This window comes from Manacus vitellinus, unplaced genomic scaffold, assembly GCF_001715985.3.
Source record: "Manacus vitellinus isolate BGI_N305 unplaced genomic scaffold, ASM171598v3 scaffold_36_pilon, whole genome shotgun sequence".
Lineage (NCBI taxonomy): Eukaryota > Metazoa > Chordata > Aves > Passeriformes > Pipridae > Manacus > Manacus vitellinus.
Window position 1 is genome coordinate 3497860 of NW_021940508.1, and position 24485 is coordinate 3522344.

Below are 24485 nucleotides of genomic sequence, written 5' to 3' on the forward strand. Positions count from 1 at the left end.
TTTTCTGTTTGCTGTCTCCTCATTAGCTAACATTCCTCACTACCTTTGCAACTGCAGAAAAAGCTCTTTCCTTACAAGTCATTAGGTTGATCACCCTGGAAAAAGGGCTATAAATTAGTCCCTTAATTTCTCAAGTAATACCTTCAATTAATGTTTTAGGATTGTTTATGCTTCTCCAAAACATCACCTTTTGAGAACTTGGAGCTTTCAATATTACTAAGCCCATTTATGAAAACATCTAAGTACATATCTTCCTTTCAGGAAGAACCATGTATCACATTAGCCTAAAACAGTAACGTAATACATCCTCTGGGCAGCTACAGAGCAGTCACATTATGCAACCTACTACGATTTGTAAATTATTTATTTATTTTTTGACACTGATGGAACAATACTCATTGCAAGTCTTAAATGAGTATTTGAACTGCACTGCTCAGGTATAGAACAGATTAGTTGATCACATTATTGAAACCTTGTCATTTTGTACTCAGTAAAATTCCCCTACTTACAAAAAATTTCAAAGCCAATTTAACAGCGCAAAAACAAACTTTGTACCTCTCAGGATAGAAAGTAAGCAGCATATTTGCTAGAAATAGCACATTTTACAAATTTAAATTTCTGAGTCACTGGCTCAAGAAGGGTAGGACAATGGCAAAAGATACTTAGTTTTAGTTCTGTTTTCATTGCAGCCTCCTCATACACACCCTCCATCTCCCTCCCTTTCACCCATCTCTGATGTTCAGTATGGTTTGCCTAAGACAGGAACACCAGCTGGGTATTGCAGGAGGAACTGTCTGGATGATTGCACAATTAATGTATTGCAGAGATAGAGGAGCTGAGATGTTTACACTGACTTTGGAGCACGTCAGCCTGTAAAAGGGTATGAAATGTTGATGGAGACTGAACAATTGGGCAAACTAGTCTTGCAAGGTTGCAGGCAGTTTCATCAAAGGAAATTCTAATTAAAATTAAAAAGGAAATTCTAATTACAATTAAAAAAAATAATCCGTTCCCAACTGGAAGAATCAAACACTGCAATGACAGTGAGGCTGTGACATCTCCACCAGGATGTTCAAATCAAAGCCTATAGCAATCTGATTGAACTGGATCTGTTTTCAGATACAGTTACCTATTCAGGAAACACAACAGGAGAGAACAGAAGCAGTGATCAACAGAGAAAAACAACTGACTTTTTATTAGCACTTTAACAATTACCTGGTGTTCCATGGTAAAGCACATTTTAAAGGTAACACTGTACTTCCCATCCAAGGTAATAGTGTGGGGTTTTTTCCAAATACAAAGTAAACTGTTCCCCCTCCCTTGTTATTTGCTATTTTTTAAAGAAAAGCTTGGTCTTTTATTAGCTACCCATAAGCAGAGACATGATGTATACTGCAGTTAGATACCTCAGCATGACAAAAATGAATACTTTAGGATTTTAGATCCCTTCAAATCTCCCTTTTTACTTTTTTCTTCTCAGTTGTGAGGGAGAGAGATAGAGGATTATTTCCTTATCTTTCTTCTTCTTCCATTTCCCTAGTGTTTGCAGACCTGAAGGAAAAGTTGAATACAATGAAATCAAGAGGCCACAGGTGCTACATTCAAATATAGCTGCCATGATGTTTTAAATAAAAATTACAAGTCTTTTCCTGCAGTATACAGCATATTAATGCTTGCATGATAACTTTTATGTCAAATTATATAAAAGAGATCTGCAAAAAGGGTAGATCTTTTGTATATTGCTACATTTCTTAATGCATTACCTATTCAAAGTCTGTGTTTTAGGTGATCTTCACATAAAAACAGAGGTAGCCAAGAAGAAATACGGTATTTTATATGAGGTCTCTGTGCATGGTGTAATGAAAAAAATGTTCTATCAAGCAAGACAGATTAATTTCAAGACTTTATCCATAACAGTTTGTCTTCCCCAGGTATGAATGCTTTCTAACACAAGCACAGCTAGTTCTACTTAGCCTTCATCACCATGGACAGTTGTCACATCATTAGGAAAACATTATGGATATACGACAAATTCATTTTATGAGGCAAATATTTGAGTTTCACTCAAGTATACTTAATATAATAAAAGCAAAACAGCAATCCATGTCATAATTTAACTTTGTTGGACTTATGCTGGGAATTTAACAGTGCTTTTAATTAGATTAGTGAGAATAATCAAATAATCAAATACACTGGATTTTAAGTTTAGTATGTTTCTGTGCTGTCCAAACAATAGCTCATTTATTCAGAAAAAAATCTAATAAACTCCAGCATCTTAAATACAGAATGGTTTGGGTTGGAAGGGACTAGTTCCAGACTTCCTGCCACGGGCAGGGAAACTTCCACTAGATCACGTTACCCGTCAGCCTGGCCTTGAACACTTCCAGGGATGGGGAGTCGACAACTTCTCTGACCAACCTTTTCTAGTCCCTCGCCAGTCTTACAGTGAAGAATTTCTTCCTAATACCTAATCTAAACCTACTCTCTTTTAGTGTGCAGCCATTCCCCCTTGTCCTATCACTATCAGCTCTTGTGAAAAGTCCCTCTCCATTTTTATTATGGACCTCTTTTTAGGAACTGGAAGGTGATCTAAGGTTTCCCCAGAGCCTTCTCTTCTCCAGGTTGAACAACCCCAGCCCTCTCAGTCTGTCTTCATAGGAGAGGTGCTTGGGCCCTGTGATCAACTTAGTGTCTCTCCTCTGCACTTGCGCTAACAGGTCAACATTGTTCTTGTTCTGGGGGCCCAGCTGCTCAACAGAACACTCCAGGTGGGGTCTCACAATAGCAGAGTAGAGAGGGAGAGTTCAAAAGTGTTTCTTCCAGCATTACAAAAACGTTAATTGAGAAAGCATCACTAAATTTTCAAGTAGTGAATACAATTAAAAGTCTCAGTGAACAAACTGAAACACTGTGGTCCAAATTCTGTGAACAGATCAGGTATGCAAGATGTTCTGTCTGTGCAGAACTGGACTGCATTTTTATCTCAGACACTTAAAAAGGCAACGACTGGAAAAGATGGAGAATTGAGCAGTTGCTTAAAATAGTTAAGCCGTGCAAGTAAATGTACATTTCCTTGTCAGACTTGAAGATTACTTGGCAAGTGCCTGAAATCCTGTGTTTCGTTTAACATAAGCGTGCACCATAAAAAAATTGGAACCGTATTTTAAAGAAAAGTAACTTTTCTAAAATGTTCCTGATTCACAGCATCCACACAATCCCCAAAAGAAAAAAAGCGTAATGCTTAGAATCTCAAATCCCGTAAGCATCTATTTTATGCTAGAACGTCCTGAGTTCAAAGGGACATGCAAGGATTTACTTCTGCTTGCATCTGTTTGAAATTTATTTTTAAGTTTTGATAAAATCAACAGTTGTTTTGTCCATACCAGCCAAAATACCGCTTTGATGATAAGACTGAATACAGTTTTGGCACAGCATTTTTTAGTGAATTTCCATGACAGAAGTACAGACAGTAAGAAGGAGGAAGTCAGTAACTACTTAAAGATGACTGAGTTATTAGTTCCTTCTTGTAACAGCAAAATGTTAACCTTAAAATGCACATTTTCATTTTTTAATGCATTGCCTTACTGGAGATTTAGTTCGAAGGGCTAATCTGCCCATCTTTTTTATAAATGTCCATATCCCCTGACCAAACTACATCTCCTAGGAGTCAATGCAGTCTTCTCCAAAAGCCAGCTGCCTTATAACAATGAGAGATTCTTCTACCTCTTGTTTTCCATGACCTCTCTGACAAAACTGTGGTTGCAAACATAAACAGAATACAAATCAGTATTTAGCTTTGATACGATTCCCTGACTTTCGCTTGCAGGGCATCACAAGTCTTCTTGGCATCTCCCAGCAACATGGCAGTATTGGGTTTGTAGAAGATTGGATTGTCCACTGCTGCATAACCAACTCCCAGAGATCTCTTCATTACAATGACCTGCACATAAAGAGCTCATATTTGAAACAGCAAAAAACAACCACCATCCTCCCTCAAGCAAAGACCACAAAAAACCAGCTTCCACAAACAAAGGAAGAGGAATAGACATCCCTGGCCAAAACCAGATGCTCACTGCTATAAGCTGTATTTCAGATTTTAATTTAGCAGACAAATTGATATCCAAATCAATTTCAAAAACATGTTAACCATGGCACCTTCAGCAGAGGAACTGTAAAGCTCTACCAACTGTAACTACATTCGTGTTTATATCTCAAATTGCAACACACATCTACAAACACTGCTGACAAATTTATGTGTCTATGGCTGAGTACATGAATGGCTAACCTACAGAAGAACTGAGGGTCAGCTGGGTTCAGAAAAAGATATTAAAGATTTCACATCAAAGAAACACAAGTCTATGTACTTTGGATCAGATGACACTGCTTAAGAAACAAAACTTGTCAGTTCAACCTGGACAGACTAAGCTCTCTACTCAACTCAGCCACTCACTGTTTTGGGTTTTTGTGGTTTGGGGGTTTTTTTGGAGGGGTTGTTTTTTAATTGTTATTTGTTATTTAAGCATATTATCCATTCTTGTATTTCTACCTGAATATTAAAGTTGTCAATCAAATTTCCTATAAACCTAAAAAAATAGGTATTTGTATAAAATGCTTCAGGGCTGCAGGTGAGCAGGACATTATGTATTCTGATGACATATTCTAGTAGCAGCACTTTCATTGGTCTTTTCTATTGCAGTTGTCAGTAGTCTCGCTAAAGCACTTGATGATGATTATAAAATCATGAGCAGTGCATCACACTTGCAAAGCACTGACTGCTTTGCTGGACAACTCAGAGAAAAGCTTTTCATGGAAACCAGAACAGTGGGAGAATCTTTATAGCTTATCCACCATGTTTGTAAAAGCATGCTACCTAAGGTAGGTCCTAACACAACTCTCTTAATCTCACCTGTTTGGACTTCCAGACCTCAAGAACTGGCATTCCAGCTATGATAGAGTTTGGATCTTCCTGAGCTGCTGAATTAACTGTATCATTTGCACCAATTACGAGGACCAAGTCAGTTTCTGCAGCAAGACAAAGAAAATAACACTGATGAAAAATTATCTGAAATCTGAACACAGAGGCTGATGCACATTTTTGTGTTAATTCTGATCTTTACAGGCAGAAGAACCCATAATGGTTAAGTATTCTACAAAAATTTATGAGGACATCATTCACACAAATATTTTATACCAGGTAAATTATATGTGAGAGTTCAAGTGTGCTCCCAGCTACCTCCAGCAAACTGCAAGCATCCACAAGCCAGTTCCAAGGGACTCATTAGACCACTGGGCCACACAAAAATTTAAATCCTTTAATATTTAAATGTGTTTGTATACACACATAGTATCATCACTTTCAAATTTTTGGTGCCTGGCTTTTCCTTTGAATATTCTTCTGAAAAACCTTTTACCAGCAACTTTCTGATTTTTAAATAAAGATGTAAAAAACCAAAAGGTTGCCAGCACAATGCTATACAGGTTTGCAAGATATGAGAGGATCAAGCCATCCACAACACCTGACCTAAAAAAGGAGCAACAGTTTTCCTCTACAGGGACTAGGGCAGTAACAGAGATAATAATGACCCAGCATTTGTCACAGCTACAAGCAATTAAAAAACAAAATGCACCCTCCTCACAAAAAAAAAAGACAGACCTCTTGTCCTCTACAATGCCATCACCAGAGGCACAAAGTGAAACTGAATGGCCTGACTGAGATTTTCTATTTTTAAAATCCTTGTGCGATACAAAACCAAAATCAAATACATCATCCAATCTACTGGAAACGTATGGCTCACATGCTAACCTGGGAAGTCTTCATTGATCTCATCCATTTCCAGTACAATATCATAGGGAACACCAGCCTCTGCTAGCAGTACATTCAGCTGACCAGGCATACGGCCAGCCACAGGGTGAATACCAAACCTGAAAGGGAAGAAAGTCCAACTCCGTTAATAAATACAGACCGCTCTGTTTTATACAGTAAAACTGTCACCAGTGACCTACAAGGCTGAGAAGTTCTTACATATGAGCACACACGTGAATTAATCGAATAAAATAAAATGGTTAAACTTCAACAGTTCACTTTCCAAGCAGTACCATATTTAAAATCTTGTGACAGATACTTCTGGACTTTTACAAATAAGCCTTTTAGCTGCAAAACTGCCACCCACATTAATATGGTTTGTAGATCCCTTACATCACTGCAGACTAAATAAAATCACCACAGTGTAATGCTCTTCATGAAAAAGACAAAAGGCCGTGCTGCCTTTCTGAAGCAAAACCACTCCTAGACCTAGAAATGCCCTTGGCAAATGATCTTTATTGACTCAGGTGTCTCTAGAGTATGTATTGTTATTGCAGTCTAGCACTCCAATCCAACAGTAAAGTCACCAAGCACAAGACAATGTTTTGCTGAATTAGGTTAACATGCCACTTTCTTCTCATGATTGACCTTAGGAGAAAAAGAAAAGGGGGAAAAAAAAAAGGAGGGGGAGTGAGAAGGTGGAGAGCTAAGAAACTGTAAAAGTTTAAGTATAACCATTTAAAAAAATGTTTTCAGAACAGCTCAAAAACAACTTAGACAAAGGACACTGCTTATGAATTAATAAAACTTCAGACAGACAACACGGTGGCAAGCCAGGGTTGCTCAGGCATGCATATCATTCTTGTAAGGAAAAAGTCAGAATGAAGATGTTAAACTGATTTAGCTGCAACTATCAAAGCCATATTTGGTTAGAAGCAAATCTATTTTGTGTTGGCATATTATACTCTTCTGGTCATCTACTGGCCCTTATAAGCAAGGCAAATCCATGTCTACTGTCCTGTGCACTTTCTGCCTTTCCAGCTCTGGAGCTATCACCAGATGTATGCTGACTGCAAGCACACCAGAAGTGCATCAGACGAATGTTGTAGGGGGCTAAAGATAAATGTTCAATGAGGAAGCCTATACGTCCTTTGGAAGAGAAGGAAAATAGTCAAGAGTAAATTTGGATTATTGAATTCTTGGATTTTGGAACAGAAATTTCTGAGCAGAAATCAAAAAAAATCGGGAATGAAATAAAAGCACTTCAGACTTCTTCAGAAAGGAAAGAAAGACTGATAAATCAACTTGCCATGACAGACAGATTGTTATACATTTCTATTTTCAACTCTACTGTGATGGAAATGGATAACATCACTGATTGACCACAAGTCACAGTCCAATCAACACAGATCACTTGTGAATTTAACACTGTGCAAATACATCCTTAAAAGGGCAACTGAGAGCTCCATCATTAAGACAACATTAAGACAATACAAAAATGAGACAACTGAACTCCAGCAACAAAATTAAGGACATATGATTAATCCACATAGTATTAGATATACTACAACCTTAAGGTCCATACCCAACAGCAGGATAAAACCTGGCTTTAAAAGGAATGCTTTTAAAGAAACAAAGACAATAGATTGTATTCAGCTAGTAAACATTTGGGATCCTGTTGCAAAGGATAATACCTGGAATCAGAAAAAGGAGAGCAAATAGGACAAATTACAAACAGCTTACGGTTCACACCACTGACTCAGTAATACAAGCCATGTGTAGTACTGCAGATAGACCTTAAGTACACCAAATTCAATCACTTGCAGTAAAGTAGGAGAACTCTTATTCTGAAGTACCCTTGAGAAAACTCATCACTCCTCTGGCAGTGAAAACAGATTTTCCAACAAAATTCTCTTTTGTGTCTAATAAAATTATTTGAGTGCCTTTGTGACCAAAGCTGCTTTGGCAATACACAAAACAAAATACTTGTGAGGTTTCTATTAAATACTATATACACATACAATTTTATTTCAAGGGCTGGAAAGCCAAAATTTAGGCTGCCAAGAGAATAAATTTCACCTTTGACTTTACCATTCCTGGCAAGAGGCAAGGAAAGAAGGAAAGAAAGGGACAAATTATCTTCATTCAGGAAGAGTTATGGCAGTAGTTAAAGACTTCTGACAGACTCTGCTTGAAACCACATACTGTGTATTCACGAAGTTTGAGAAAGTTGCTCATACAAAAGCTTTTTTGGACAAATATTGAAGTCTGCTTCTAAGAGCCTGTTAACCAAATATGACAGTAGCCTGCCAGTACTACTTGTAATTGGATATGCAAGAATGTCAAAAAGAATAATGAAAAAATATGTGCTTATCTGAGGCTTTCATTATGTCAAAAGGTAACATCTACACATTTCTGGAGTGAAATCAGCCTGTCCAATACAAAGCAGAATTCAGAATTCAGGTAACCATGGAAAATAGACACCCAAAATCCTTGATGGATCACAACGTGTCTAATAAAAGTTGCTCCCAACTCACAACAGCAGCAGTTCTTCAAAGCTGTGTGCATTACAGCAGAACATTTTGTTACATATGCTCTCCCAGATGTTCAAAATATGAACCTCATTCGTATTCAAAAATTCAACATGGAAATTATTTTAAAAGAGAGACATGTTTTATGGTAAAAATGCTTTGAAGTGAAAACTTGCGAAGTTTCTTTGATATTCTTTTAGTATTAGTTATGCAGGAACTCCTGTAGGTTGGCTGGTTTGTTTATAAACCAAGCAGAAATCTTAACCCACAACACATATTCACAATAATGTTCATCACACCTTATGGATAACTCTGTAGATTACTAGAATCAAAACATACAGCTAGCCTAGATAGCCTAGACCTGGTTTCATGCCTGAGGCAACATATGCCTCAAAATCAATCAGGTCAGTTAAATTTAAACTGAGTTAGATTAGCTAAATTAAGCATACTTAAACAGGGCTCTGATATTGGTTCCCTATCTCCAACCACTATGGTTTATCATAGCAGAGGCAAGATCCAAATGGACCTTAGCTCTATGCAATAATCCTCCCAAGAGCCCAACTACAGGGAAAAAAGTAGAGCCTGCTTCCACAAAACATCACACACGGACCTAGTGAAGTCACCCAGAGCTGAGCTGACCCCAGTGGAAGCAATGGCACACGTACAGGAGCACACAGCTACAGCTGCATCCTTGCAGAGGCAGATCAGGTACAGCAAGGTTTGCTAGTTCTAACTACACCACCAGTAAGGCAGTGGAGTTAAGAGATCTGCAGGACTCCACCTGTCCCTTCATTTGCAACATTAATAATTCAGAACCCACAGAGTTAATTTGATTATAGCAAACCAACCAAGAACTGACACACATGTACACACTTTGTGTCTTCATATTAAGTATAATTCAGCTTCACAGAAACTTGTATTAGCACACAATGTTCTTATGCTGTCATTCATCAGTGACAGTAAATTCCATCTTGTAGACCTGAGATACACGGTATGTTAAGACTGCTTAGGACAGCATTTCAACAGCTCATGCTTTAAAATTCTTCTAAATTTTCCTGTAGAGCCACAAAGAATCATAACTGTAAACTGATATAATTAAACAGTTGTAGTTAATCAGTTTTATTTATTAATTTGTAGATAAATGTGTAACTGATACCATTCACATGTTCTATTACTTCCAAGAAATTAGAACAATGGAGGAGGGGGAACAGAGCTCTGAACACATTTGATTAGAGCTCAGCCTTTGAGGTATCAATGGAAAAAAAAAGAATCAAAAAAGGCAGGTACAACACTAAATCAGTACTACCATGTTTTCAAAAATGTAAAAAACTAGTTTCCATATGCTTAAAAGTAATTAGGTTCTCCAGCATCAGAAGATAGAAATTCAAGTCCTTCAAGATATCCATCTATAAAAAGTAGGTTAAAAAAAAAAACAAAAACACTAATTTATTAGCAACTATTTTGAAAGCCTGTTAAAGAGGTAATGTGCATCACTCTCAACTATGAGTTACCAGAAAATCAACTTATTTACTATGAAATTATTTAGAAAGTCTATAAAAAGCAATTTAAGTGTCCTTTCATCTTAAAATTCATTTTTCTCATAAAGAACTTCTTATTGTGCAGGAAAACAAAACACATTGAATAGAAAATATCTTAAGAATGTCATACTGTGGCAAAAGGTAGGACAGATAATTTGATGTGGACATGGAGAGCATCAATAACCCACACGCATATGAGAATGTATACAGTTTTAGAGAGTAATTATATATCTATATGCAGAACTACTACAGAATATAATTCTATTGTATAGAAAAAAAATCAGAATTCCATAATTAGGTTCCTACAAACAACACAACTTGCGGCTGACAAACTTGGGTAAAGCAAGAATTTTCAGCAATTTACTTAGTTCTGACATTGCAAAAATACAACACTAGTTGTAGAACAGCCATTTTCCAAGGCCAATAGATTCTGAGGGCTACAGGATTTAGCCTATAAAAAGTTTTGTTGTTTTATCCCTCCATAACAGGGCAAAGCTATACTCTAGGCTCAGTAATATCCAACCTTCTATGTGACTTTACTAATGCATTAAAGATGTGATCTGCTGCAAGACCATCTCAAGTGAGCAGTGATGTTAGCTATGCAACTGAGTAACTAAAACAGTCTAAAGTTTCCCAGAACTCTCCTGTATTTCTAAATTTAAACCCTAGTCAAAGGTTATGTGTCATGTTACATAATATGCATTCACTGAGAATGTTATGGTTATAGGCAGAGCAAATGAAAACAACAGCTCCTCTGGATCAATGGTGAGCCATGAAGCAAAAAAACCAGACCATATGACAGTCACAGTTTTTCTTGACACACAGTGGGCATTACAGACTGATGCAATCCTACGTCCACACTGGCACCCCTCCACAGCGTATGTGTGAGAGCGTCACTACATCTGGACAGCGAGTGGTTTAGGGTCCCGAGGCACTCCAGGCCTACTGAAACCAGAGGACAACAGCTGCACTCAATGAACACCGTGGGAGCTCAACAAAGTGATGAAAGGCCTGAATTACCACAAAGTGTAAATACAGATTTATTTCATTAAAATACTAGGTAACCACTGCAGTGATCCCTTCCTGAAATTGACTCATTTCAAGTATAAGCCATTTATTTCAAGGACTCATTCACCTTTCTACCCTGTAAAGCCAATATAAAAGGAAGAAACAGTATTTTTTTATTTCACCAAGGTTGGTGAAAAAAAAAGCTCTCCCCCACAGAAGCACTGAAATAAAGACAAAAGTATACAATACTGTCATCGCATTAGCCACAAACGGGTTTTCTTGTTGCACAACAAGGAGTCTTCAAATTTTTTAATGCAATCTGGACACACACACAGCTTTCACTAAACATGGAGAAAAACAAGGTGTGAAGAGAACTGCTTCAGGAAGCAAATACACCACCACACCCCCTCATTTCTCATGTATCCATGAACAAACACATCTATACAGCAATTTTATATGCAAAACTGCAACATGCTGGCTAAACACTAACAAGTAATTGCTGCTAAACCTTACAATTCTGCTGTTATCCATCACAACAGATGCTGTAACACACTGCAAAAAGCTTACATGCAACTTTTCAATAAGGTTCAAAAAGTAGCAGAAGAAGGAAAATAAAAGCAAAAAACATTAACTACTAGAGTACTGACTCCAGAGGGAAGTCACCATCTAATTGAAATAAACACATGGAAGTCAGAGAATAAGTCTGGCTAACCACCATCTGCCCAAATATCTTGTTTGAAATAAAAACTGAGACTCAACTTATTTTAAAATATTAAGTTATCATAATTAGAAACCAAGCAAAGTTTCAAACAATCAGCAGGGGAGGCATCTTGTTTGCTTCTAGTACTTTCAGTATCTACAAGGTCTACAAAAAAAATGGAGGAAAGGACTTGAGGCTAATACTGGCAATCTAAGAATTATCTTTGCTTTTGGAGCAGCACTCCAGCAGAATAAATTCATGGGACTGGTGTCATGCAGTCCAATAATCTTTCCATCCAATATTCAAAACTGTAATAACAGCCTTGCTTGCAGTAGAAAATCTTATGGGAATCCCATAAGTGTACATCTAAGTTCTCAATAGTTTCAAGTACCTGCCACAGGAGGAGAGGCTGAAAACTGGGAGAAGAAGAGAAGGCTCAAGGGAATCTTATCACTGTGTATAAATGTCGATGAAGGGCAGTAAAGAAGACAGAGCCAGTTTCTTCTCAGTTGTATCCAGTGAATGGACAAGAAGCAACAGTTGCAAATTGAAATACAGGAAAAACCTATTTTACTCTAAGGATGACTGAACATTGTAAGAGATTGACAAGTCTCCATCTCTGGAAACTAGATGTTCAAAACCCAACTGGACAAAATTCTAAGCAATCTGCTCCAGGTGACTCTGGTTTGAGCAAGGAGGCTGGCTGAATCAGACAATCCCCAGAGATCTCTACCTTCAACTATTCTGTGACTCTGTCAAGGCTGAAAGAAATATTAAACCAAAACTAAGGCTTACTTGTAGGGGGTTTTAATGGAATGAAAAGAAAAACCAAACTGAAACAGAACACTGTAACACTTGTCATCAAGGAAAGCACTTACCTGACATTCTTCCCTTGTTCTCTCAACATCTTCACCAGATCAGCTATTGGGTACTGAGCTTTTGCTGCACACAAACCATAACCTGAAAGAATTTCAAAACCTTGAGCTATTTTTCTGTTTTGGTGCAGAAAGACTAGTTGCAGACAATAAGAGTATCTTCCACACAAACAGAAGCTCTTATAACTAAAAATAAATTAAAAAAATACACACATCAGATTCTCATATATTCACAGCCTGACCACTATAATTCATCTCTTTTTTGATCTCCTGACCACTCATAGTGCAGTGATTTGGCCAGTCCAACAACAAAAGCAACTTATTTCAGCTTCGCAAAAATACATGTTCCTTTCTCTATCAGAAAAGGTTTTTTCAGACAAGTACTCTGAAAAATTGATAGAGTGGCTAGTATTATGTTACTTCACAACCACTACCCTCAAGAGAATTTTGAATTTGCATAACTCAAATCTAGTAGCTGGATATGGTCTTTTAAGTCTGTCTGAGCTAATTCATCAGAGCAGCTATACCCTGAGAAATACAAAGAGTATAAATTATTATTGGTGTCCTCAAGGTTTGACCACAGGAGGAAGAGGCAAACTCCTTGAAGATGACTGCAAGCTTTAGAGGAAACAGAGGTAACTTCCCAAATTAAAACCCTACCTCACTGATGTTTCCTTTTAAGCTGAAGCAAAACAAAAGATGACTTTGTATTTTAGCATTATTCACATTCCAATGCTAAAATAAGTTTAACATAGCAGTCAAGCCATTCAGTTGAAGAAATATTGAGCTATTCCCTCACTGAGCTCCTTCCTATCAGGGAGTGTGCTACTGAACAATATGAGCCTACACTCAACATAGTAGTTTCAGACAATTCAGGGTTTTGGTTTTCAAGTATTTTTTTTTTACTTTAATTACAGTATTTACATTAACTAAGTTTTAAATGAGTGTACTGCCTTTTTTTTCATAAATCCATGCAAAATTAAGCAAGTACATGAAAACTGTAAACAAAATCTTTTCAGTAACTTAACAGACAGATGTACTGAAACCACTGGTACTGTGGCAGTGCTTGGAAACACAATTAATTTTGTGTACAGCTGTTGTGGTGTAAGCTTAATTTACAGGAGAGTCTTTGTCCTGAAGAATTTAAAATGCAAATAAAAATGACAGTTTGAAGAAACACATAAAGAAAAATGAAGTGGCATACACCTCTGCAAAGAATGATAACTGAGCTGGGAACAAAAACAAATCACATGGACTCAGTCAACATTTGACATGCTGCTGCCATGCTGCCACTGTAGGCTACAGTTTTTTGGTTTGGTTTGGGTTTTTGTTTGTTTGTGGTCTTTTTTTTCATAATACATCCTCTAAACATCTTGTGAGTCAAGAGTGTCTTACCTGGAGTAATAATAATACTATTGGCTTCTTTTATCATTTCAATTGCATTGTCCACATTGATTTCTGTGTGGGTTCCAGTAATTTCCATGGGCTTCCCTCCAGCTGTGGATGCAGTGCCATAGCCCCCAAGAATCACATTTGCAAGGGAACGGTTCATAGCCTGAAAGACAAGAGGGTTTTGATCAGATAAAGATAAAATGCAAAAATAATGGTGAGAGTCCATGAAGAACTCCTGAAAATATTTTCTGAAAATATTAAAGACTTCCCAACAATAGTCTTTACCTGCTGGTTTTGCCTTCTTATAACTCAAAACTTCTTAAAACAGGTTCCTTACAACAGTTTAACACATCAATAACCAAACACCAGCTTCTAACACATTACATTACACATTTAACAAGAAAGCACCAGCACTTCCCCAAGGCAGCAAAAAGCAAATATTAGTCTCTTTTTGTTCTTAAAAGAGGGCTATAAAAGAAAACATACTTGACAGGATTTTTTTTAAAAATTTTACGTACACATATACACATACACATGAAATTTTTGCAAGATATTTTCTATAGGTCCTGACCTATTCAACATGTGAGTACAGAACTGCTAACGACAGCATGGAAACCACGAAGCTCCTACAGGTAGTACAGAAGCAAAACTCTTACAGCAATAAGGCAGAAAAGAAAAAGCAGCTAAGAAGCCATACGAAAGTAGTCAAATTTTAATGAACTGAAGGGGGCCATTACTTACTGGCTGAGCACCAAAGGGAAACAAGAGATTTGAACTAGGAGCTTTAAGAGAAGAACACATCCTGAAAATCTGTCTCCACTAGACACATAGCCAGAAAAGCCACTGGCTAAATGCTTTCACTGGCATGTCTCCTTGTGAGTGTGGTCCCAAAGCAATATCTGTCAATAACTGGAAATAGGCAGAACTTGTAATTGCAGGAAACAAAACTTCAGAAGCAGGAAAGAAACAGTATAAATTGCTTCTTTAACTGTATATGTGACACACATCTTCTCTACTAGCTGAGAAACCACAACAAAATTTAGGAATGGATCTGGAGAGACACAGATGTGTGGGAGGAACCACCCACATAAAATATGCTTCCAGCTGTCCATTCTCCACCGACATTTCAAATCATGCAATTCCACAGGTGTTTTGCCTGAGAAGATATGCCATTCTTTGAAATTCATCATCTAGCAAATAAGCACAGTGAAGACAACAGAACTTTTGTTTGTCCTGGTAAGTCATCAGTATTTCAGATACTGTAAGGGAAGCACACAAATGCAGTGAAATCAGCATCTCTCTACTGTCTGCAGTACCCAGTAGCTCATGTCCCCTAAGAACACACTGCCTTTGACATGTATCACAATATTAAAACACCAAACAGCAACCAGACTATGTAGTATATTATAGCAGTTAAGTGTCAGGTAAGACAGTCTAGACAGAAGAATACCCTCTTCAGATGTTGCACACAATAAGCTAACAAGAAGCAAAGCACTTTATACACATATCTAAATCAAAGGACTACAGCTAGACCAGAGAGAAAAAAAAGTTAAAGTATTATCAGAAATCTGAGAAGCAGGAGATTGAAGCACATTTGCCTGGCTCTACCACAAAGAGCCAAGATGACCGGCCTTCCAAGAGGGAAGTCCGGAAAAAAAAATGGATGGTATAGAAGAGCAAAAACCTTATCAAGCAAAAATTAACCAGCTAAAACCTGCTCAGCACTGGGACAGTGTGAAAACTCTTCTATAGCCTCCTTCACCTTCTTTACCACCACAGACCACAAATATAGAGGTATAAAGTTCAGGATTCAGCACTCACTGATAATCCACCAACCAGCAAAAAGCCCTCTGTGCTGTGCACACAAGGTGACAATGGTCAGGAGCTTACAGTCCAGGGAAAACCAAATACCTGATCCTGAAGAACTCCAAGGGTTTCCACTGTGTTCGGAGAAACTACACAGCTAGTACAGGTGATGGGCCAGCCCACAATTTATAAGACTAACACTGTTTGTCCCTTCTCTTGCTCTGTTTCATTCTCCCAGTTAACGGTTATTCTTCAACGTCAAGCTTCTTCCCCATCCCTGAGCACAGTGATTCTAACACTACAGTTGCAATCAAGTATTTCCTGTGGGGAAAAAAGGAGGGAGAAGGACATGCTAATACAACCAACTGTTCTGAAGAAGATGCGTTGGTGTTTTAAGAGCCACAACTCACAGGATAAGTGAACAGTACAGGCCTTTGCTATCTGAAGTGAAATTCTTTGTCCTTAACTCAGCCTACTAATAGGTACAAAAGAAAGACAGAAAATAAAGCAGTATGAGTGCAAAAACTAAGTGGTTATTGGAATACATATTGGCCAATTTTATCAACCGAAGCTTTAAGAGATCAGCTGGACAGACTTTGGATGGTTAAACTACAGTTTTATCGCAAAAAGTAATCGAAAATGTTGTAAAAATAAGGTTTCGACCATTAAGATGTTTCCACAAATACCTTCTCACCTGTACTAGATAAGTTTCAATAAATATACTGGTTTTGATAGAAGTAATATTAAAGGGTGTGGGAAAAAAAGAACAAAAGAGGGGAGGGAAAAACTGCTGCTTCATTAGCACAGGTTGCAACACCTAAAGCAGAGTTTACTGAAACCCTTGAGCATTGTTTTCTCCTGAAATGCAGCTTCAAGACAACGATACTGAATTCCCTGATTATAACATTGTTTTTAAAAGAAATAATGGAAGTAAAAGGAAGTAAAGCAGAAATTAAAAATGCTGGGCCAGCAAGTGCAGAAATTATACAAAATAATTTTCATTTTACTGGTTGATGAACTCTAATTGTCTAAGCTTATATAAAGCAGCACAAGATTTTTAGAATACTACCTCAAAAGCTAGATTTCCTGAAATAGTCCTGAGAAATATTTAGAGGAAAGATACTCTGTCACTGCATAACTATTTTGCTAACTACTCCCCCAGGCTTCCTATTTATCTGGATTCCTCCAAGCAACTCTGAAAGTATTTCAAAACTCTCTTATATAAGAGTGCTAAGAAGGGTTAGCAATAAAATAACTTTAAAAGGAAAAGAGATGGTAAAAGAAAAATCAATGTACAGATAAACGTTGCCTACTGGTAAATATATATCAAACAGTTCATATTTTCAGTACGATTTCACAAGAATTGGATTTTTAAAGAACATGATTTTCATACTTGTGTTAGCCATAAGCATCATCTCTCTATTGATCTGGACTAAAGTCCTGAATGTATACAAATAAATATGAGCCACATAATCTCATCTCCTTTTGATAAGGAGACAGAAAATGTTCAAGAAAGAACAAGATTCTTTGACATTCATACCTGGAATTGTTCATTTGAGCTCACCTTCAAGAAGCTGGACAAAAATGCCTTTTTAAACTTTTCTGAAATTGTTCCTCAAGAAAGATAAAAATTAATGATACTAAACATTCCTAACATGGTAACAACACTATTTATCAGCTGAGACGAAGCAAATGATGACAGCCAGCACTGACCATAGGAAAACATCAGACAAGAGAACAGCAACAGTGATCATGCAAGAACACGAGCAGAAGTAAAACAGGATTACACAACAGAGAATCAGGAGTTTGGCATCTGTTGCACTGTGAACAGTCTTCTTTAAATCATTACCTCTACATCTTTGAAAACAAGACTTCTATGTAAATGTTGTAGATAAAAGGAGGTCATTACTAATAATGCAATACAATTTATATAGAGTTGAAGCTCAAGTTTGCTGACACAGACACTGGCAAAGCAGTGAAATCTTGCAAGCCTGCTGCCACCTCGTGGTACTTCAAAGTGGCTGCTATGAAGAAAGTAGCACGTTTTCCTGCATGTCAAAAAACAAACTGTAAATTACTGTCTAATCAAACAGCTTTTTAAAGGAACACAGTACACACTACAAGAGATACCTAAGTATCTCCTGCTAAATACTAAATTTAGCTTAAATTTAACAAAACTGCATAGGTATATGACTAGAAAAAAACAGCTGAGCACAAGTAATCATACTTGTTTGAGCCCAAATTCAAACCCTCAATGCCCAAGTTAATACAAAGGCTGTCCTCAGTTTTGACCAAACAAAGACAACTGACATGTAGTCCAACAGTTTCAATCAAGAATTTTCTAGTCTGTAAAGACCTAACAGTTTGAGATCCAATGGCTTATCTTCCTAGAAAACATGTTGAATAAAGTTTTTCATTATTCAGCAAACAACCAGAGTTTCTGTTGACTTCTTACCACACACATGATGTAAGAGAGGATGGCCCCAGAGGAGCCAATGAGTGCACCAACAATGGTCAGCAAGTTGTTGTTCAGTAGAAAGCCCTCAGCACACAAAGCCCATCCAGAATAACTGTTCAGGACAGTAATAACTACAGGCATGTCAGCACCTCCAATAGCTGCTGTTAAAGTGACACCCTGGAAAAGGAAAGAAAATACTTCCATGTAAGCTATGACTAAAGAGAAAAGAGAAGACAGTCTTCTTGCAGCAATGAAAAATACAGAAGCAAAGAACAGTTTGTGTTGGAAGGTACCTTAAAGATCACCCAGTTCCAACTCTCTTGCCTTGGGAAGAGAGGTCATCCACTAGATCATGTTGCTCAAGGCATCCACCCTAGCCTTGGACACTTCCAGGAATAGGGACATCCACAAACTTTCTAGGCAAGTATCAAGTTACTTAATAACCTACTAAAGTATTCTCAGTGTAGGTATAGTTATTCAAGTTGTGACCTGAGGACTGGATTTACCAATTCTGCCTTTTGAGAGAGTACAGAAAGGTACCCCACCATCCTCATCCTGTGCTTAGTCACATATTTTTACTTGCAAAAGTATCCTACCAGCTCTCTGGAATTGTTCATACTGTTAAAGGATTCATACTGAGCAGCCTTTGCAAGAATTGGTTTACAGAATGGTAATATTCAGGGTAAATTTTGCAACACTGGTGTGCACCGGTGTGAGTTAGTGGAAGAAGTTACACATGGGGATAATCTTAATAAGTTGTCATGACAAACTGTAGATCCAGAGCTCTTTTAAGTATTTTAAGCATTAATTTCCCAAAAAGTCTTCTAAACCATCACTTTGTCATATAGAACGCTTCATTAATCAATAGCTGCAAAAAGTAATTATATACATACACGCCTGTTCTCTTGAACAGTTCTGGTTTACTGCTAGATTTGGGGAAGTCAGTTGCTACCTGCTGCTGCAAGTTACCACGCAGGCAGGCACTATGCCAACTGTGACTCAGGAGGGTAAAATAGAATCCTTAAGAGGAAACTTGCAAAGCTGGAGAACAAACTGCTTGTTTAATTTGTCTTACCTTCTGTAATTTCTCAACTTACCATGATGGCTGAGAGTGCTGACACAGAACCTAGGCACGTAATTCCTGTAGTGTAACTGGTATCCATCATGTACGGAACCATTCCGCCAATGCTGGCAGCCAGCAATCCCGCATTTAGTGCATGTCGACCAGGCAAGAGCAGAGGGGCAGAATTCAGGATACCTGCAATAAAACGCACATTCAGAGTTTGACAGATGCATTCAGGAGAGCCTGCTTCTTGTCCTCAGAGAAGGCTGAGTAACTCAGCAAAAGAAAAATTAAAAAGAGAAAAAGGGAGAGGTGGAAGATAAAACAAGTTAGTTGAGGCTGATGACATCACCTTGTGATGACTCAGAACTGCAAAACATTCGACTCACTCTAGATTCTCAAATACTCCTGTTTAAACTGGGTTTACTTCCTAATTTCACTAAAGTGCTCTAGAATAGTCACAAAAACCTCTTCTTCTCTTGAAAAGCCTTTTAATTTTTCCTTCAAAAATGTTTCTTCAAAAATCCCAAGTCTTGGCATGTTGTGTAAAATACATTGTAGTAGCAAGCTTTTAACTGGAACTTCTACACAGATATAATCTGTCTCTCAAAAGAGAGACAGACCTCTCAAGGACAGACAGGTACACAGACCTCTTAAGCTTCCCACACTGGTAGAGACTTAAAGAGAAAAAGGGGTTCACTATTTGTGTGAGTCAGTTTAAAAAGACAATCACATATTTATTCTCATACTAGGCTTTTTTTTTTCCAAACAGCATGGCAAAGAGTAGAAGCAATGCAAGTTCCTCAGTAATTACTTACATCAGAAGTGACAGAGTATCTCATTTAAATTTAGCTGAATTCAGAGGAAGAAGGAACTGATGGTCTCAGGACTGGGAGTCAAAGTTGTGACCTACTACCTCTTCCACAGTATAGAATCGATAGTTCAATAGTACAGACAAGCTTAGTATTTCATATCATGATGATATGAAAATGAGAGGGGGGGGGAAATAAACAGGAGAGTAGGCTGAAGCAGGCAGTGAAGTTCACCAGGGACATGCGCACAAATCACAAGGGGGGTATGATGAAGGGAGAAAAAAATGTAACTGAGAAGAAACAAATAACCACTTAGCAGAGATAAATCAGAAATACAAACTACTGACAAATACTTCAAAAGATTATTAGAGACGACAGCTTTCCATCCATGTCGTGCTTCCTTCTTCAATGGCTGGTCTCATAAACACTGAAGACAGCGAACAGATGTTTCCCAAAGGAACTATTGCAAAGCTAACAACAAAACAAGTAACAGGAAGCTCTTAGCCTGAAATTCTTAGTAAAGGTATTACCTGAGTCTCTCAAAAGCTGTATGCTTACAAAACCAAAAATAAATGCAATAAGGAACGTTCGCGTGCATAAGAATCAGGAATTAGCAAGTATTTAACTTAGAAAGCGTATTTACTAAAACAGTAAGAGGTATGGAGCACTGAGTTTGCACAGTAGATAAACAGTGAACTGAATGGTTTAAAGTGAGGCAGCCTCAATCAATACTGCAAGCTGCCCACCTGAACGAAGCCTGCAGTGCTAAGAACAAAATCCCATAAATATTACCAGTGCTCACTGAATCCAGTAACACCATGTTTGAATTAACATGTCTGTTCAGGAATACAAAACTGTGATCACAAAAGTTCAATACAATCAATGTGAGGAAAAGCATCAGGTAGCATCTGAGCAATACTAAAACAACACTTATTTCTAGAAAAGATGAACTGAGGGAAGTTTACATGACTTAGTAATGAACAGCAGTAATAATCACTGAGGACAGCCTTTCGTAGCTAAAGTTGTACACAAATTAACTATAATTAAAAACAAAAAAGTACACTCATTAGAATTAAACATATAAACCTTTACCTGATGCAAAATGTCGGCATTCTTTGTAATTACACAGCAATCTGAACTCAGAGCTAAATTCGGGGGGGGGAAAAAACCTTTAACAAATACCTAATTCTGAATAGAAGGTCTCACCTTGCAGTTTTCCATAAGCAACAAGAGAGCCACTGAAAGTCACCCCACCAATGTATGTGCCAAGATAGGCCACAATCCTAGTGAGGTTTGCAGCGGGATCAGTAGCAAAGTGAGGATACTCAATCATGTATTCTGCTACACAGGTGAGCACAGCAGCCAAACCAACCAAACTGTGGAAAGCAGCCACCAGCTGAGGCAGATCTGTAATTTGGATGCGTTTAGCTATTGTCAGACCTATGGAGAGTTGAAAACAGAAGGGAAGTCTTACAAAACACAACCAATCTAGAAATTCAGCTAGAAATTAATGGAGCATGGTTCAATGTGCAACGAATACACACACACACAACACTGTTCCAACTAGAAATCGCTATGGCACTGAACTGAAGGCTGCACATGTGTGCATGGGGGTATCATGAAAAACAGAAGATTAAAACATATCGTGTTCTTAGAAGCATCACTAAATACTGAGAAATTTAATGCTTTTTGTGACAAAAGCACAGTGTGAAAAGGGAATTTGAAGTATTCGGTCAGGAACTGAACACAAGCATGAAGTTGGGCAACCTCATTCACCTTTGGACACCCAGCTTCCCTAACAGAGATGATGTGCTCCTGATTTTCCACCAGTCTCCCCATTCTTTACCACAATCTGAAGCATTAATAAAAGCCCTGGAAGTCATTTTTTTCTGTTCACACATTTGCAAAATAATACTGCACAAGCCACAAATGTAAGTTAGTCAATTCACCTGCAAGCTATACAGTATTTTATGTATATATAGCTTGCACAAATGCATGCACAGAACATAGCTTGTTAGTTCATAATATCATACACATACCTATGGTACCACCAAGTGCCATTGCACCTGACATCTGTGCCAACAATTCAGGTGAGGGATTAAGGCCTCCAAGAGTTGCTGCTAAACCTCCTGAAACACCAATCATACCCAAAGCATTTCCAAGACGAGCTGTTCCTTGAGTAGACAGACCAGCCAGGGCACCAACACAGCACAGTCCTGAGCCCAGATACATCACCTTTAAAATAAGTAAACCATCAACATAAAGCAGTGACAAATTGCATCACTATTAAAAATATTTCTGATTATTAAATAAAAGTGCTGATTTTTCCAGAACGTGTTTAAGTCACAGTTCTTAAATGAAGTCAAAACTCCTGACTCTGAGAAACTGTTGTACAGGTTGTGATTTTGGCCAATTAAAATGTGATAAACTTTTCCCACAGTTTACGACCTTTGTTTATCTGCAGCATGAATAGGTGTCAAACCAATTTTCCTCATCAGTTCAGAAGCAAGTTTTTCCCTAGTACAAATCCAAAGCTAAATATCCTGTTCATCATAGGAATAGTTTCAGAATTTGCTTATGGTACATTTGAACTAATAGTTCAGATAGTTCTGAACTACCAGCAATAGTATAGCTAGCAGAACTAGGGCAGTGATCATTCCCCTGTACTCGGTACCGGTGAGGCCACAGCTCGAATTTAGGAAAACAGCCCAATAAATAAAAGTACCTGTTGCTTTACACAAAAACAAACAGCAACCATCAAGCTTTTAAAATTTGAAGATTCGTCATCTGGAGTATGATTGCAAACTTAAAGTTAATAAGCTTCAGACTGGCCTTGTGGGAATATGCAGTTGACGAAAAGACCTTGGATTATTTATTTACTCCTCGACAGCATGGGCATGACAAAACATCACAATGAACAGTGGGCTAGGAACCATAAAGTCACCTTTTACCTGTTCAATACTATAGCCACCACTGAGAGCTGCTGCATAGCCTCCTACAAATACACCACCAGGAAGCAGGTACAAGTAGTTGTATTCAGGAGGATCTGTGGGACGTTTGAACATATCCAGCATTCTCTGTGTGACTAAAAACCCACCTGGCCAAAGTAAAGGAACAATCTTAAGAAAAATAAAATCTGAAACTAAGCATATGCCAAAATGTAAGAAATATGTAGTAAAACCCTATGAACACACATTTTAGCAATTGACACCAATAGAGCCTCTGAAAAGCTGGCAACTTAGAAAACCACCAGGAAACAAAGGTGTGATCAGGGTTCGATCCTGTTGTCTCTTAGCCTGTGGAAGAAATTCAGAAGAAAAGGAGGACTTGCTCTGGCTCTATACTCTACACTGACTATAGGATACAGCTGAGTTTATAGCTTTGTCCTTTTCTCTATCTAGTCTAGCAAAAGCAGTATTCATAAGTCACATTGCTCATTTTCCTATCTTTTTTATTATTGAAGTTGGGACTTCTGAAGCTCAAACAAGCAGAATTTTGTTCTATGCCACTTACACGTATTATACAGGAAAATATAATATGTAATACAATCATCACCCAAATTTTACCATAAAAGAAAAATGCACACTTAATATTTCCCTAAAAAAAGGTTACTCTACAGAGTATGTTAACCAGATACAATAACTAATATGAAAATTGGAGGAGTGGTGTCTTTATATTGATGAAAGCTCTCAGATCCTATTCCCAGATTTTTATTTCTGGAATCCATACAATTAAAGAGCTAAAAAAAATTATAAAATTATACAAGTGCTTGAAATTACTCTCAAGAGAAAACCTAACATGTCATACCTGCAATATTGACTGAAGAGATAAAGGCTGAAAGCACTGCTAAACCTTGAGGAGTGTTTTCAGGGAGATAGTGTCCTCCCATCAGTACCAGCCCACCAACTGCAGTTAGACCTATTTAAAAGAGAAGTGTTACTGAACCTTAAAAGGCTCTATACGTCTTCAACAGTCAAACAAACATCAGCCAACTCAAATTTTGACCCCTATTCTACACACTACTCTTTGAAGAAAGACTACCATGGGTTTTTTTAGCAGTATAAACATGTTCCAAAAGAAAAAAAAAAATAGTGTATGAATGTAGTTTTAAAGAGCAGCACCTCAAGCAGAGTTAGCCTATAAGTACTTTTTCAATAAAAGAAATTTTGCTTTTAACAACCAAGGTAAATCAGACTTGAGACCTGCCACATCTACTCAAACACAGATATATAAAATCCTACCTATTTATAGAGTTATGAGTCTTATGGGTAATTCAGGAATTTTTTCTTTTTCCTCTCTCTCAAAACACATAGTTAGAGGTAAAGAATAAAAGAATGCAAAAAATATGAGAGACAAGTTATTTTCAGGGCAATGTTCTGGAGAGATGGGAGGAATGATGTGTTCTATGAAAGCAGACTGCAGCACTCAAGTAAAACAAAATTGTAATGCAAACAGGTCAAGAGTAAAAAATTACTTATGAAAATTAAATTATGCAGCAC

At 37.6% G+C, this 24485-nt stretch overlaps 1 protein-coding gene across 4 annotated transcripts in view; it reads right to left on the bottom strand.

Annotated features, from left to right (window-relative positions):
• Nucleotides 1-1168: 1168 nt before the first annotated feature.
• NNT (nicotinamide nucleotide transhydrogenase) overlaps nt 1169-24485 on the bottom strand; it is a 40148-nt gene continuing 16831 nt past the window's right edge. For all 4 annotated transcript variants that reach the window (XM_029961579.1, XM_018077238.3, XM_018077236.3 and 1 more), the window contains 11 exons: nt 23794-23904; nt 22938-23083; nt 22026-22221; nt 21193-21426; nt 19209-19369; nt 18109-18288; nt 13851-14010; nt 12459-12540; nt 5804-5922; nt 4907-5022; nt 1169-3940 (listed from right to left, as the gene is read on the bottom strand). In XM_029961579.1, the coding sequence (XP_029817439.1) occupies nt 3791-3940; nt 4907-5022; nt 5804-5922; nt 12459-12540; nt 13851-14010; nt 18109-18288; nt 19209-19369; nt 21193-21426; nt 22026-22221; nt 22938-23083; nt 23794-23904 (1655 nt within the window). In that variant the 3' untranslated portion in view covers nt 1169-3790. The remainder of the gene's footprint in view (nt 3941-4906; nt 5023-5803; nt 5923-12458; nt 12541-13850; nt 14011-18108; nt 18289-19208; nt 19370-21192; nt 21427-22025; nt 22222-22937; nt 23084-23793; nt 23905-24485) is intronic.